Source organism: Perognathus longimembris, unplaced genomic scaffold, assembly GCF_023159225.1.
Source record: "Perognathus longimembris pacificus isolate PPM17 unplaced genomic scaffold, ASM2315922v1 HiC_scaffold_124, whole genome shotgun sequence".
Classification (NCBI taxonomy): Eukaryota; Metazoa; Chordata; class Mammalia; order Rodentia; family Heteromyidae; genus Perognathus; species Perognathus longimembris.
In genome coordinates, this window is record NW_025956221.1 from 31144 (window position 1) to 46940 (window position 15797).

At 43.1% G+C, this 15797-nt stretch overlaps 1 protein-coding gene across 1 annotated transcript; it reads right to left on the reverse strand.

The window, feature by feature from the left end:
- Window positions 1-10413: 10413 nt before the first annotated feature.
- Window positions 10414-15587, reverse strand: LOC125344504 (testis-specific Y-encoded protein 9-like). The gene is made up of 8 exons (XM_048337016.1): window positions 15518-15587; window positions 15221-15354; window positions 14266-14433; window positions 13630-13707; window positions 13396-13507; window positions 13161-13306; window positions 12970-13038; window positions 10414-10464 (listed from the first exon to the last, which is right to left on the reverse strand). The coding sequence occupies exons 1-8, from the start codon at window positions 15585-15587 to the stop codon at window positions 10414-10416; spliced, it is 828 nt and encodes a 275-aa protein (XP_048192973.1).
- Window positions 15588-15797: the final 210 nt, after the last annotated feature.

Genomic DNA, 15797 nt, shown 5'->3' on the forward strand with positions numbered 1-15797 from the left:
CAATTATTCTAGAGCATGAGGAGGCAAAGCAAAAATAAATGGAGAATGTCATAGTATCCGCAAACAGAAAGATAAATGAACTTCAAGAGCTACCCATCTTAAAGATGTGAGAGACAACACTAAAACCAAATTAATGAAGTTAATGAAGTAAAGAAGTCCATACTGGGCCTAAGAAATGACATGGAAATTATCAGGAAAGACCAGTCAGAACAAAAAGAGATTCGAAGTCAAGTAGCTAGCCTACAGTCCCGAATAACCAAAGCAGAGGATCAAATCTCAGGAGCTGAAGATTCCCTAGAATCTATGGAGAAAGATCAAAAATCAATACAAGTCTAGTCCAATCAACAAAACAGATCACTACAGATCACTGCAGGAGATTGAAGACACGATCAGGAAGCCCAATTTAAGGATAGTAGGTATTGGGGAAAACTTGGAGAAAGAAGTTAGTGGGATAGGCAACCTATTTAACAGAATATTAGCTGAAAACTTCCCAAATATCAAGAAGGAAAGGCCTATACAGACACAAGAAGCATTTAGAACCCCAAACCGAGCGGACCAGAATACGACATCCCACCGACACATTGTGATCAAAACAGGATCAGTAGAGTCAAAGGAAAGAATCCTTAAAGCTGTTAGGGAGACGAAAACAATCACATATAAATGAAAAGCAATCAGATTACCCCAGGCTTCTCAGCAGAGACCATGAAAACAAGGAGAGCCTGGAATGAGGTCTACCAAACACAAAATAAAAATAACCACCGACCAAGGATACTGTACCCAGCCAAATTCTCATTCATAGCCGAAGGTCAAATAAAAGTCTTCCATAGTAAGGAAAAACGGAAACAATATATCTCCACCAAACGAGCTTTGCAAAAAAAACTTAAAGATGTACTATACGGGGAAAATAATCAAGATCCCAATACAGACAGAGAAATGCACCCTAAATAGTAAACATCAGATCAAGAAAAGGGAAGACACAGCTTTTAACAAGATAGTGACAATGAAAGGAACAAACGATCATCTCCAATTCTAACTCTCAACATTAATGGACTTTATCCTCCAATCAAACAACATAGGCTCATAAGTTGGATCAAAAATCAAGATCCATCTTTGTGCTGCCTCCAAGAGACACATCTATCCAGCAAAAGTAAACATCTTCTAAGAGTGAAAGGCTGGAAACTAATCTATCAAGCAAATGGCCCCCATAAGCAGGCTGGAGTTGTAATCCTAGTATCAGAGAAAATTGATTTCAAATTAAAAAAGGTAAGAAGAGACAAAGAAGGTTACTACATACTAGTAAAGGAATATCTCCTACAGGAAGATATAACCATTCAAAATATCTACCATTAGGCAAGAAGGAAATATAAAGGGGATCCACAAAGGAAAAGATGAAGTTAAACCTTCTCTCTTCGCAGATGATGTGATCCCTGATCCTATACCTAAAGAATCCCATAGATTCAACCCGAAGCTACTAGAGCTGATCCAAAACGTTGGCAGAGTTGCAGTGTATAAAATAAATCCTCAGGAATCAACGGCCTTTCTCTGTGCTAATGACCTGAAAACCTAGGCGGAAATCAGGAAAGCAACTCTTATTGCAATAGCCCCCCAAAACAAAAAATACCTAGAAATAACCTTAACCAAAGAAGTGAAAGACCTCTTTGAGGAGAATTTTAAAACTTGAAAAACGAAATTACGTCCGAACTAAGGAAATGGAAAAACCTCCCATGCTCCTGGATTGGGAGGATTTATATAATGAAAATGGCAATATTGCCAAAGGCTATCTACAAATTCAAGGCAATACCCATTAATATCCCAACACCACTTTTAAATGAAATAGAGGAAGCAATCCAGAAATTCATATGGAACCATAAAAGACCTACAATAGCAAAAAAAAAAAAAAAAATCCTAAGCAGAAAGAACAGTGCTGGAGGAATTACAATATCAAACTTCAAGCTGTATTATAAAGCTATAGTAATAAAAAAAAAGCTTGGTATTGGCACCGAATTGCCCTGAAGACCAATGGAACAGAATTGAATACCCAGAAATGAACCCACAGAACTATGCCTACTTAATCTTTGATAAAGGGGCTAAAACAATAGGTTGGAGGAAAGATAGCCTCCTTAACAAATGGTGCTGGCAAAACTGGCTCAACACATGCAACAAACTAAAACTAGATCCTTATATATCACCCTGCACCAAAATCAATTCTAAATGGATTAAAGACCTCGAAACAAATCAGACACCCTGAAAACACTAAAGGAAGGACTAGGAGAAACACTTGGGCTCCTTGGCGCCGGACGGTACTTCCTTTACAAAGACCCAGAAAGGCTACAAATCAAAGAAAGGTTGGGCAAATGAGACTGCATCAAACTGCAGAGCTTCTGCACGGCAAAGTTCATAGCTCACAAGATAAACAGAAAGCCCACAGCCTGGGAGAAGATCTTTACCGGCCATTTAACAGACAAAGGCCTCATATCTCAAATAAATGCAGAACTAAAAAACTTACCTCCCTCCAAAACAAAACCACAAAGAACCAATAGCCCCCTCATCTAGTGGGTTAAAGATTTACAAAGAGGCTTCTCTGATGAGGATTTGAGAATGGCCAAGAGACATATGCAAAAGTGCTCTACATCACTGGCCATAAAAGAAATGCAAATCAAAGCAACATAGAGATTCCATCTCACCCCAGTAAGAATGTCATATATCAAGAAAACTAACACTAACAATTGTTGGAGGGGATGTGGCCAAAAGGGAACCCTACTTCACTGTTGGTGGGAATGTAAACTGGGTCAGCCACTCTGGCAAGAAGTATGGAGATTCCTCAGAAGGCGAAATATAGAGCTCCCCCATGACCCAGCAGCCCCAAAAACCCAACAAAATCACATTAAGGCCACCAGCACAACAATGTTCATCACAGCGCAATTTGTCATAGCTAGAATCTGGAACCAACCCAGATGCCCCTCAGTAGACGAATGGATCAGGAAAATGTGGTACATATACGCAATGGAATTGTATGCCTGTATCAGAAAGAATGACATTGTCCCATTTGTAAGGAAATGGAAGGACTTGGAAAAACAATTATACTAAGTGAAGTGAGCCAGACCTTAAGAAACATGGACTCTATGGTCTCCCTTATTGGGAATCATTAGTACAGGTTTAGGCAAGTCATAGCAGCGGATCACAAGAGCCCAATAGCTATACCCTTATGAACACATAAGATGATGCTAAGTGAATTGAACTCCATCTTACGGAAACGATTGTTATATCACAGTTGTAACTACTTTCAACGTCCCATCTGTATATGTACCTTTGATTATTGATGATGTTCTTGTATCACCTTCCTTTGGTTGTACCTACAGTATCTCTGTAATCTTATCTGAGTACAATGGAAACCAGGTATACTGGCATTAGAACTAGGAAATTGGAAAGGAATACCAAAATTGAGAGACACAGGGTAAAAAAAAAATCAAACAACTGCAAAAGCAATACTTGGCAAACTGTTTGGTGTAAGTGAACTGATCACCTCATTGGGGGGGGGGAGGGAAAGGAGAAAGGGGGAAAGTATGTGGGCCAAGGTAACAAACAGTACAAGAAATGCATCCAATGCGTAACTATGAAACTGTAAACACTCTGTACATCATTTTGATAATAAAAATTTGCAAAACAACAACAACAAAGGATGATTATTGAATTTACATAGATCAAGGCACTGGTTAACAAAATAGTGTGTATATGTATGTGGGATGTTTGTGTATTTCTTTATAGATTCATTGATTTAGGTTTAGAGTGTGAAATAGCAAAATTACACAATATTGAATGGTAACCATCGGAGAGTATGGCGTAGTTCCTAGCACGGGTGCTTTATAATCAAATATATTGGCTGAGATCTCAACTGCAGTTCTTTCCTGCTAGATGACAGTGAGTATATGCTTCAGCTACAAAAGCTGTCATTTGTTGCTGCACTAGATTTACCTCCCCTGGGGTGGGGAACTTGCTCCCTTATCAGTGCTCCCCTTTTCACTCTCTCCTCTGGGCTCCTGACCAGCGGGCAGCCAAGGTGGAGCAAAGGGACACGGGCTAGCCTAAGGTGCACGTGGCTGAAGGAGATCCCCTTTTCCTCCCTCCTTACCCACCAAGGAAGCCAGGTGCAGACGGATCTCGGAGAGGCTTCAGAGAGCAATCCAATTTAATCCGGAGGGGCTCACAGTAATATAGTAGTGATGACAAGGATTGAGCCTGAGCTGGCAGCTTGTCCATCCAAGGGCAGCTCCCAAGGACCTCCCTCATGGACTAGCGTCACTTCCCATAGTACTGCCCTCTGGCAAAGCCCGCAAAAGGAGAGCACACGGGCTCGCTGGCACGAGGTGGGGGATGGTCTCAAAGCTACCCATTCTGGTTCCAGACCCAGAAGGAGTTAGGTGTGGCTCACTTCCAAACTGTCCCAGGGCTGGAGGAAGGGCGGCGTCTAGGGAGCGCTCTCCTCACCCTTCCCCCCTTAAGGCCAAGATGAATCCCCAACAATTTGTCCTTTCGGAGCTACTTAATATGGATAGGGTGGATATTGACTGAGATCACGGATGTGACAAGGTGATCCCTTACCGAGGAAATTTGGCCTTGATTTGATCAAACAATGGTTGATGATCTATTGATCAAATATTCTTTGAGAGATGCTGGCTTTACTACTATTACTAAATGTTTTATCTAAAGGTCTTCTCTAAATCAGCTAACGTATTAAATGAAATAAATTTATGTTGTAATTTTCATTTCAAAATCCTGATCAAACTTGCAAATATTATACATGAAACATGCCTTCTATAATTGCTAGTATGAGCACAACTCCATTTTAGTTGTTATTTTTTTTTTGTTTTTTTTTTTTTTTGTTTTTTTGGCCAGTAGTAGTCTGTGAACGCAGGGCCTGAGCACTGCACCTGGCTTCTTTTTGCTCAAGGCTAGCACTCTGCCACTTGAGCCATAGCGCCCCTTCTGGCCATTTTCTGTATATGTGGTGCTGAGGAATCGACCCCAGGGCCTCATGTATACAAGGCAAGCACTCTTGCCACTAGGCCATATACCAGTCCCCAAACTCCATTTTGATCAAGAAAAAAGTGGAAGACAACCTGGGAAATGGTTTGTGAGACATTGACTCATACAGTGGTGTGGTGGCATATGACTCACGTATTTATGATGCTTACAAACAATACTTGAAAATTTGCTTTTTCTCAGCCTTGTTCATTTCCTCGTGGTTCTTGGCTACACTTGTTAAGTTAATGGAGGAGATAGAGTATTTTGCTGTAAGTATGTGTCCTGGTTAGAGACAGTTAGAAAAACTGGAGATCACACATGTTTAAAATTTCAAACTGCATCCTAAAGGATGGAGTTATCAAGATGCTTATCCAGAGGCACTGAGTTTAAAGAAATTTTGTATAAAGTAGCAGTTAATAAATTTGTATAAATCACCATGCCATTTTTCTATCCACTAAAATGCATCCTGATATTTATTTGTGATCTTTTTTTGTGTACATATGGCAGACTTGGGGCTTGAACTCAACATCTGTGTGCTGTTTCTGAACTTTTGTGCTGAAGGCTAATGCTCTCCCACTTGAGCCACAGCTCTCCTTATGCTTGTTTTTGTGCTTACTCCGAAATGAGTCTCAGGGACAAAACAAGCATAAACCACAGCAAAAGCATTGCTATTTTCTGTGGCTCTCTTGTGTCACCCAGTGGAAAATGAGGTCATAACTTCCTAACAATAGCTTAGCACTCTGGGAAACAAACTCTGCCACTGCAATTTTGTGGACATGAGCAGAAGTCTGCTCTGGAGCAATTCCCCTGTCAACTTCCTCTGTTGTGAGTTTGTGTTGAGCTTTATTGCTGTTGTTTCAGTTATTTTGCCAGGCAGTCTTACACTGGTGAGCTGGTAGATCATAACTGGGATGAAAAACACAGCAAGAGGTACGCCTGCCCCCCTGCAGATCTGCAGCTTAGGTGGATGTAGGAGTTTCTAAAACATAAAATAAAATAAAAAGCAGAGAGAAGCTCCTAGCGAGCCGAAAACGCACCTCTGCAAACAGACTGGGAGAAAGCACGGTTCCCAAACAGACTGACTAGCAACACCCAGTTACAGAGAACAACCAACTCCTACCTGAAAACCAGAGTAACTACCTAAACTAGCTTGGATGGAGGGTGCAGCAGACCCACCACCTGCAAACTATAACACACTTATGCAAACTTATGAGAAATATAGAAGATGTATGAAACTAAAGGGTTTGCTGATATAAACAGAGTTGTGTCATCAGCCTCTCTGTGTCTCCTTCATCATCAATCCCCTTGCCACTTGGAATCCTTGTTCACGCTGTGGCTGACGCGTGGCACGGCAACTGTTGCCCAAACAGGAACCAGAGGAAATCATCGGAAGGACTTCTCCCACAGAGAATCAAGCAGGTAAAGGGACCAAGAAGTGTAGTAGCAGTGGTGGGGGGCGTGTGGGCTGAAGTGAAGGAAATAGAAAGAGAAAAAGAATAAGAAAAAGAAAAAAGGAAGGAGATGTAAAATGAGTGCGAAACACGAGTGTTTCTGAGGGCACATAGGACCATCTTGAGGAAAAAGAGCTGTAAGATTAGTTCAAAGGGGCTAGAGGAAGTTGTACAGAATCTCTGCCCCTGGTCCCTGGAGGAGGGAACAGTGGACTTGGGGTATGGCAAAAGTTTAGGCAAGAATTAAAAAAACACAGATAAAAATTAGAGGAAAACATTGACATTTTCTGTTTGGAAAATGATTAGAAAGAGTCTGGATACTGATCACCAGATTGAAATTGTTTCTATAAAATTAATGTGTGAGAAGAACAATAAGCAAACCTTCTGTGTATCAATTGCAGAGGAACAGGGCTGTCCATCAGAGTGTGAGAGTGTTAGAAGTATAAAAATTCAGTGTTAGTCTTTTGACACTCTGTGTAACAAAGACAAAGACCCTCCTGGGCACCAAGCCATGCCCAGGCCTGTGATAAATGGGGAAAGTAAATGCCCACTGCTCCTAATTCAGACTCCTCCACCTATGTCTGCAGGTCAAAAGGCTATATTGACTGCAACGGAGAAGAGGGAGGGTATTTCCAACTTTTTCCTGTCTTAGAAAAGGAAAGCAACCGGTAATATGGTATTTCACGTTTTAAGGAATTGAAAGAATTTATGAGTTCTACTATGATATATGGGGCAACTGCTCCTTTCACGTTATCTTGATTGATAGTTTGGCTCACCAGATATTGTGCCCAGAGGATTGGAAGACAATTGCTCAGGCTTACCTCAATGGGGGATATTATTTGTTATAGACTGCAGAATGGATGGAAAGGTCTGATGAGGTGGCAAAATACAATAACCGCAGCAACATATCTCTAGCCTATGACATGCTGGTGGTTGCAGGTAGATATTCTGATGTTCAACAACAAATTAATTGCCCAGAAATTGCTTATGGACAAATTAATGAATGTGCAACTAAAGCCTGGAGGAAGCTTCCTACTTCTGGGGCAAGGACAGATAAGTTATTTAAGATCAGACAGAGGATAAATGATAGTTTGTCAAGCCTTTGCCTCATGGTACAGTAGTGTTGGTGTTGAGCAGGTCCAGCTGGACTATGAAAGGCATGGTTGTTTATCCAGGTGTTATTGCTAATGATTACATGGGAGAAATTAAAATTATGGCTGAACATCTGGTTTCTGTTTTGTGTTGTCTTCTTTGTTATGTGCTATTTGGTTTTAGTGCATTTATTGTCTTCTGCTTTCAGCTTCCCTGTGCTCTCTAAGTCAATTTCCATGTTTCTCTTTCTTTTCAACTGGCCTTCTTTGTTTTGCTTTACTCATCCTTCCTGTTGACCACTACTGGTGCCTGCCTTTGCCTACCAATTCATGTCTCTTCATCTCACCTTCATGATGAAGCATGAGAGCCCAATTTCCTATATGAATTTGTATTTCCATACATTTATAACTCAAAGTACTCTACTAGTAGGAAGTGGTAGAAACTAGAAGTTTAGGCCTAACGGAAAGAATTTTGTGACTGGAGATATGCCCACGAGGAGATTTTATGTTCTTGACTAGCCACATAGAAACACACATTTATCTCCTCTCTCTCTTTCTCTCTCTCTCTTTCTGTGTATATATCTCCTAATATTTTGTCCTTGAAGGCCACATGAATATCTTATCTTGACCAATGGCTTCTCCATTATCCCTTTAGGATGTTCTTTTTCACCACAGACCTATAAACAGCGAGGACAATGAACCATGGCCTGGTCTATGCATCCCACTCTTCAACAACATGACTGAAGTCAGCAGCAGGACAATAATTGGTTCCTCTTGACCAGACAAGGAGTTTTCATTCATCATATAACCTTTCTCAGTTGGTTTTGCAGACACATATTAAGTTATTGCATTCATGTTTGGTATTCTGAAAAGATTGAGGGGGATTATTCCAGTTATTCCAGATATGAATTCAGATAATCTGTAGACACTTACAACCTTGAAACATTGTTTCTCTCTCATGATGAAATTTCTTTGTCTTGTCTAGTGAGAATGAGGCAATAGCAGTGGCAGGCCCATGTGCAACATTTGATGAGTGTTTGGCTAACATTCTTCACTAGTGTAGTTGCAAGGAATCACTCGGTTGTTACACTCATTCATACACACAAACATGCATAGTCATACACGCATCAAGAACACTGGTAATACCAGAGAGGTTTACACACCTCCATGAAAATGTGTCCTTCTGGTTGACTCTACACACTATACTGTGCTTTGACATAGAAAAATATTCTGACAGCAAAGTCAAAGACACATACAAATATCCAAAAAATCTGCAAACCAACATTTGGTACCTGAGCTCAGAATACGTCCAATATGCTGCAGACATGGAAGCGTATTACCAAAGCACATAAATGGCACAAAAATCTTCACCATAACTTTCCATACACATCCACACTCAGAGAATAGTTAAGATTTACATAAAGTCATGTGGGAATATTAACTCTAGTATGGGAATCTGAAATCGCTAAGATAAATGAGAGCACAATACAAGAGAAAAGACTCTGCTGCTAATTGCTATTGTTGCATTGAGGTGGACCATCAGCAAAATTGGGATAGAACGTGCGATTATTTTAAGAGCATCCATGCATGGGAATATGCTTGGTTCTACAGGTTTTTGTGATGTTTGTGATGGACATTCAGTTTATGTAGATGATCTGAAATTTCACAAGGGCACTAAGGTTAAAACCAAACAGCAAAAGTATTTATAAATTGGAATATCTCTGGGAAAATGTGTAGAAATCACTTAACAGAAAGAGAATAAGGAGTGAAAGTATACAGGAAACTATCCATGTTTGAGTAATCTATACTAGGAACAAATTTAAATCACATGCTAATCCCATGATCCAAAAAGCAAGAAAGCCAGTGAAGGAGGGCAGGGACACCCCTTAGGTCCAGGAATTTTTGTAAGTTATGAAACAAATGCCAGAGGCCTTTATACTGTGTCATGGGTGGTGTTAATTTCCTGTGACCATATTCAGCAGCCACAGGTGTTGTAGGCAGAAAGGCAGGAGCCATTGACCACACAGAAAAACAACTGAAGCCGAATTTAAAGGAGCTGTTGGAGCCCATGAACAGGACACACAGCAGAAAGAATGACAAAAAGACCATACCAATGAGCAGCCTTAGGATACCAAGCTGGAACAATCAAGGTGTTATGTATGAAAATCCTTGAACGGAACTCAGCGAGTGAATGCCCAGCTTACGAGTGCCTAAGGATGTCTACTGATAAGGCTGGCATCCAAGTCCCCATTGCACCTGAAGCACACGGAGGCCACCATGTTGGGAATTACTGGTGTGTGGGCCCTGGATAGAACAAAATGTATACTTCAGGATGCAGGAGACAAGGAAGATGAGGTGTCTCCAAAGATCGCAAGATGAGATCAGGCCATTATAAGAAAAACATGGAAACAAAAACTTGTGTGGGTCTTACTGGCCCCTACCATATGCAGTAAGTGCAGTGATGAAGGTTCTGTTAGCAAAGCAGATAAGGAAGAGCCACAACAAACCCTCATTAAGAGCATATATTGGATGCACATGTGTCCTATGGGGCGAATTGCAAGGACAAATAGTACGCTTAGCCAGAAGACCTAACGAATTCACACCAGTTCATCAAAGCAAGGTGGTCAAGTCTGGGGGTCACATTGCCCACTGCTAGTGTCAACTGCAATACATGAGTTCCTAAGTATGTTGGCTATAATAAACATTTAAAAATGTGTGACCAGGTTATGTCTCTGTGGCACAGTGTGACCCTAGGCTAATTTCACAGTATCCTTGTATTACCCACAGGGATAAATATGTCCAGCCATGATGTAGGAGCAGAACACACTTTGCGCCCCTGTGCAGAGCCATCACAGGAAGTCCTGGTAAGCATCTGGATTCATAGGGGATTCATTTTCTTCCTAAGGCCAACAGAGAGTATATTAGAGATGTCTCTGTATCTGAATAAGAGCCAAAGCCGAAGAGCACTAGAGTGGGAAGGGTACAGTTCCCAATTATCCCGCGATACTCCTGACATACTATCCTTCCTCTGAAGAGTATTTGCAGACTCTCTTATAGTATCTGTGAGTAGGGAAATCTCCTTGGCCATCCTCACTGGCTCGCAAAACCTCAGGGAATGAGTGAATTTTGTACAGGGTCACATCTAGAGGTTAATGCTGCATCCAAGCATGCAGGTTTTCTCAGAATAACTAGGAAAATTTTCTTTTGCTACCTTGCCAGCCTGGAAAGCAGAATATTAGGTCCATCACTCCAGGACAATGATTCTACATTTACCTTTTGCCACCGTTACAAACTTCCAGAGATTAGTGATGCCTAGAGAATCAGCTCTTTGTCATGGACAACAAGTGTTTCCCCAGCCACAAAGTGTGCTTTGAAAGGTCATTTGGTTTGGTAGGGAATGTGATCCTACTATCACTACTTCCTTCACCTTGTAGTTTGTTTCTGGTATTATTCTACAGTTTCTTCTGGGAGTCTGAGAATGTAGACACCATGTACCTATAGCATTTTATACCATCGATACAATCTTCACAAGTTCTCTAAGCAGCACTCATGGAGACTGAAATTCTGATCTCGGGTCTCTCTGTGAATCATCACTAATGAGGTTGGTGTTCATACCTTAACAGTTGGGGTACCGGATCTAAAGCATCCCCTGATCTGAACACCCATCTGAGATCACCAGGGTGCCACAGCACTACTAAAGTAGGGAAGAAAACAGAAAAAGGAATGAAACAGTGAGGTGGGGAAGAAGCCAGAGGTGGAACATGACCAGCCTGTTGATCTCAGAAACAGGAGGTATCAGGCCATATGACAGAAAGAATAGATATGAGCACAGGGACACTGTAATGTAACATGGCTGGCATGAGGAAGCATGGCCAGCATGAGTAAGGAGACTGGTATTGGGAAAGAGACAAACACAAACCTTTATAGCCTTACTCTTTATTGCCATTACACCCATACTGCCTGTTCCCCTATCCACTCTTGCCTGTCTCACCTAGGTCATTCTTACTCCTCACAGGTATACAAGGCATTGTTTGCAGTTCTTACTTATTTCTGAAATGATAATACAAATCTTCATTGAAGATCTGAATAACTCCAGAGGCTGTTGATGCCATGAAGGAAACAGGGACAGTGCTCTATGTAGCCCTGAAATGTTTCAGGACGTACATGTGTATTTCAGACAGTAGAGAGAATGGAGAGTGGGGAAGGAGGCTAAGCTTCTGGACCATACTATCCAACTATGGGAGAACCTCTACAGATAACATTGAGGTGGAGCAATTGGCATAACTTCACATAAGCAATGTTGATTTTAGGTTCAAGTGCAATAGGCAGAATTCGGGGCCTAGCCTGAAATGTCTCTCCAATGTCAACAACCTCCACCCTCCTTAACTACTGTCACCAACCTTGCCAATTCTTTCCTAAAAGGGGAAAAGTGTTCTAATGCTGAGCTTCAGCTGGAGATATGTCTCCCTCCTCTCATTAAACTGTAGAGGCAGACTCTCCAACTGACTTTTAGAAACAATCATTGCAAACTCACAATCAGAACCGAGTTGTTTATTTTCCCATTCAAATCCTACATATATTTGCACAGAGTCAGACACATATGACCGTGTGGATTTGTCCCGAATTATCAATTCACATTTTATCACCTGTCTGGCCCTCTGCATCCTGTCTTAGTACCTGAAGTGAGTTCCAGGGTTTTTCTGTGTTGACCTAGCTTGTCTCCTAATTCTGAAGTAGTGCTTGTGATGAACACATGTCCCAATGAATTTAGGTAAAGTTGGATGCTCCATCATCTTCCAGTCAAAGTCCAGAATTACCCTAAGGAACACGAAAAATACATACTGATTACAAGTATATAATATAAAGTTGTTTTGATACTTCTGGATGCTGGCTAAGACACAATAACTCCCTTCTAACTCTAGATCTTCTGATCTCAAGTCTCCAGTCCATGAGGTAAAGTCCATTCTCTATCACCCCTTCCCCACTATCATGTCGAGGATTACACAAGAAATCTCACAAGTCATGATTTACCACAAGCAAAATTATTCAGACAATGGTGGAAATAAATTTGGGAGAGCCAAAACTTAGGAGATGGGAAGAGGGTAAGAAATGGGTTTACTTCTCTTGGAACTCTGAGAAGGACAGGGTATTAAAGATTCAGCTTGGCATCTACCTGAGTGTCTCTGTACGTTACCCATGCTGCAGCAGAATTAGTTCAGCCTTAACCAGTTTTGCACAGCTGTCCTTCCAATTTGTTGTCTCTTCCAGAGGCCCTGGAGGAACTGCGTTTGGCCATCCTCTTTTAGTCACAAGCCTCAAATGTACAGGTGTGAAGTTAGCATTTAGGTACCTGACAAGATGGACAGCATGTACTAGCTACCCACCTATATATCCTTCTTCTTTACCCCCTCTTCATGTGCTTTCATCATCTTGTAGTAGTGCAATGGATTGAGCCACAGGTCTTTTCTGATGATCTGGTAAAGTAAGTAGGTAAGGTAAGTAGGTAAGGCAATTAGCTCAAGGTTCACAGTCAGCACTCAGCAAGCCAGTGAACCAACCAACGTCACAGATGGCTTGCTTTGGCCTTTTGTAGTACCTCAGTGATCCTGTTTGAGCCTGCAAAATTGTGGTCTGTAAACCAGTTGAAGAAGTTTGGGCTCTTGTTGTGGTTTCTGTGACTGTCAGCTTCAATTTTATAATCCTGACGCCACAGAATGGGAGTGGAATGGCACAACCTATATCCTGCAAGAAGACATGATAAGAGAATCCAAGTCCTGTTGGCCATTATCAATTCACAAACTCCAAAAAACACACTGTGAGCAAATTCTTACCAGTGATATCCACGACGAATTCCTTAACAACCACTGCATTCTGGAAGTATGGGTTATTTCTAAAGTAAAAGGTGATTTTGCAGGAACTCTTGGGATGCCTGAGTTCTTGTACCTACCAGAAGAAAAGGTAGAAAGCTAAAAGCCCTTTACAGGTAACCGGCAAGTTCCTGTTTGGAAGTGAGTTCTGTTCGTGACACTGTATAGCCCACCAAGATAAATGCCTTGGGTACTCACTTCCAAATTGATCATGTAGCTAAGCATGTCTTCATCTTGGTCACTGATCATTGCTGACAGCTGGGGATGGTTCACAAACTGCCTGGGTCAAGGAGCCTTCAGATGCTGTGGATGTGCTAGGTATAACCACTTGCATTGAAAGCAGCAAGTGATGTGTGAGGCTAGTGTCTTCCTAGGTACTCCAATCTCCATCTTATTCTAGGCCAAGGAATATCCTAAATAATAAGGTAAGCTTAGGATTTGCAAATTGAAGACGACCTGAAGTGAGCTCTGTTGTATTCTGTTCTCTGAGTGATGGGGACCAGATTTTACAATCTCTTTGTCTAAATGTCTTCTTTCCCACCTCTTTCTGACCGTGGCATAACTCACACCCCTTTCCCATAGCACCATTACAAAACTCTTCTCCAATTAGCAGCCTATGTGGCAACTTCCTTGTGCTACTCATTGTTTCTATGACTCATTGTCCCTACAACTCCTGCCTATACCAATCTCTAGCCTACATTATCCATAGTCCTCTTCTCTAGGGACCCTAGCAGTGTGATGTTCCAGATCCTGTGCATGCAAATGCCTCATAAAAGGTCCACTACTCGAAAACACAGGCTGCAAGGCAGTAACAAGTAAGATGCCTAAGGATACAGTTTGGGCCCAGAAGCCAGGGATGCCCCGGATGTTGCTGCTTCTGGAATCCAGGAGAGTCTTTTGCCTCTTGCTCAGATTCTGTTTTAGGCGTTCATGAGCCTTGGTGGCTTGGTTATTCACTGGTCCCAGATCTAACTGAAGAGCCTGCAATTCCTTCAGTGGTGGCTGTTGAGAAATAGGTTTACCGTTGGCTAACCATTGCTTCCTCCGTGCTTGTGATACAAATTGTCTGAAAGGTGCCTCTAAATCACCCCCACCAGCTTTTTTGTCTCCTACTCAGCCATTTTATTCTCCTGCTGCACCGGCCCCACAGCCTTGCTGTCCAACAGTGGCAGCACAGCCGACTCTCCAGTGCTCCATGTAGTCTCCACGTGCCTGTACCTTTCACAGGGATCCTTAGCCTGGCCCAACTGGACCTCCATGAGCAGCACGCAGGTTCTCAGAAGGCATTAGCAATGCAGCAGTTTGCCGTGCATTGCCTTCCCGCGCAGTCTGTGCTTTCCCATTCCCGAGGGCAACCTCTCCTCTACCCGTGGGACTTGCCCACTCTCCTTCCCTTCTGCCTATTCTGCCTCCTTTTCCAGTGCCCTTGCTTCTCCCTCCCTGTGTGCCATCCCGGGAAACCATCTCCCCTCCCCGTGAGCCATTGTTCTGCTTACCTCCCTCTCTTCCACCCCACGAGCCTACTACCCCTTCTCTCGTAGAACATGCCCCCCCTCATCCTGGCATGGTCACTTCCTTCTTGGCCTGCTCTGCACCCATAACCCTACCCTGGGTGCCAAGGGCTTTCTCTTCTTGCCTGCCACGAGCTTTTGCCCCCTGTCCTCCTCTATCCTCTAGGCTAGGCCTCCCCTCCCCGGAACTCGGCTCCCTCCCCCTCCTCCGTTCCCATTGCCAATATTCTCTCACCACTGGCCCGCCGCCTCCCCACAGGAAGCGCCCCCTAGATTACCTCTTCCGCAGGTGGAGGAGTCCCACATTTCTGTCTACTCGCCATGTCGTCCTGCTCGTCCTCACCCCAAGCTTGCTCCTGCAGAGAGCCACAAAGCAGCTCGGCCTCGGGGAACCGCCCAACCACGGACTGTGCTGGGGGCGGGACAAGCGCCCTGCACCGGAAAGCAATTAGCTACTTCCGCCTGGGTCGGGCTCCCAGCCAAGACACGGATGGCACCTAGTTCCGCGTCATTCCTCCAGAGGCGGAAGTTGAAGGGGTGCCAGGTGCGGTGGGTCCGCCTGTAATCCTAGCTACCCCGGAAGCCTGGCCCGGATGGCGGGCGATTGAAGCCCGGCGGGAAAGCAAAGTCCGCTCCTGACACCATCGGCAGTAAACGACTCCCAAAACACCCCTAGGTGACCAGCTTTGATCCAAAGACCGCGGGGACACCCCTGGGCCCTGGGTTCAAACCCCTGGACAGACGCAGGAAAGAGAAAAATCAATGGCAGGGAAAGAAAAGGGAGTGGAGGGAAGGGGAAGAAAGAGTGGGCACGAGACGTGGGAACACTGACCCTGGGGAGAAAGCTGGAGCAGA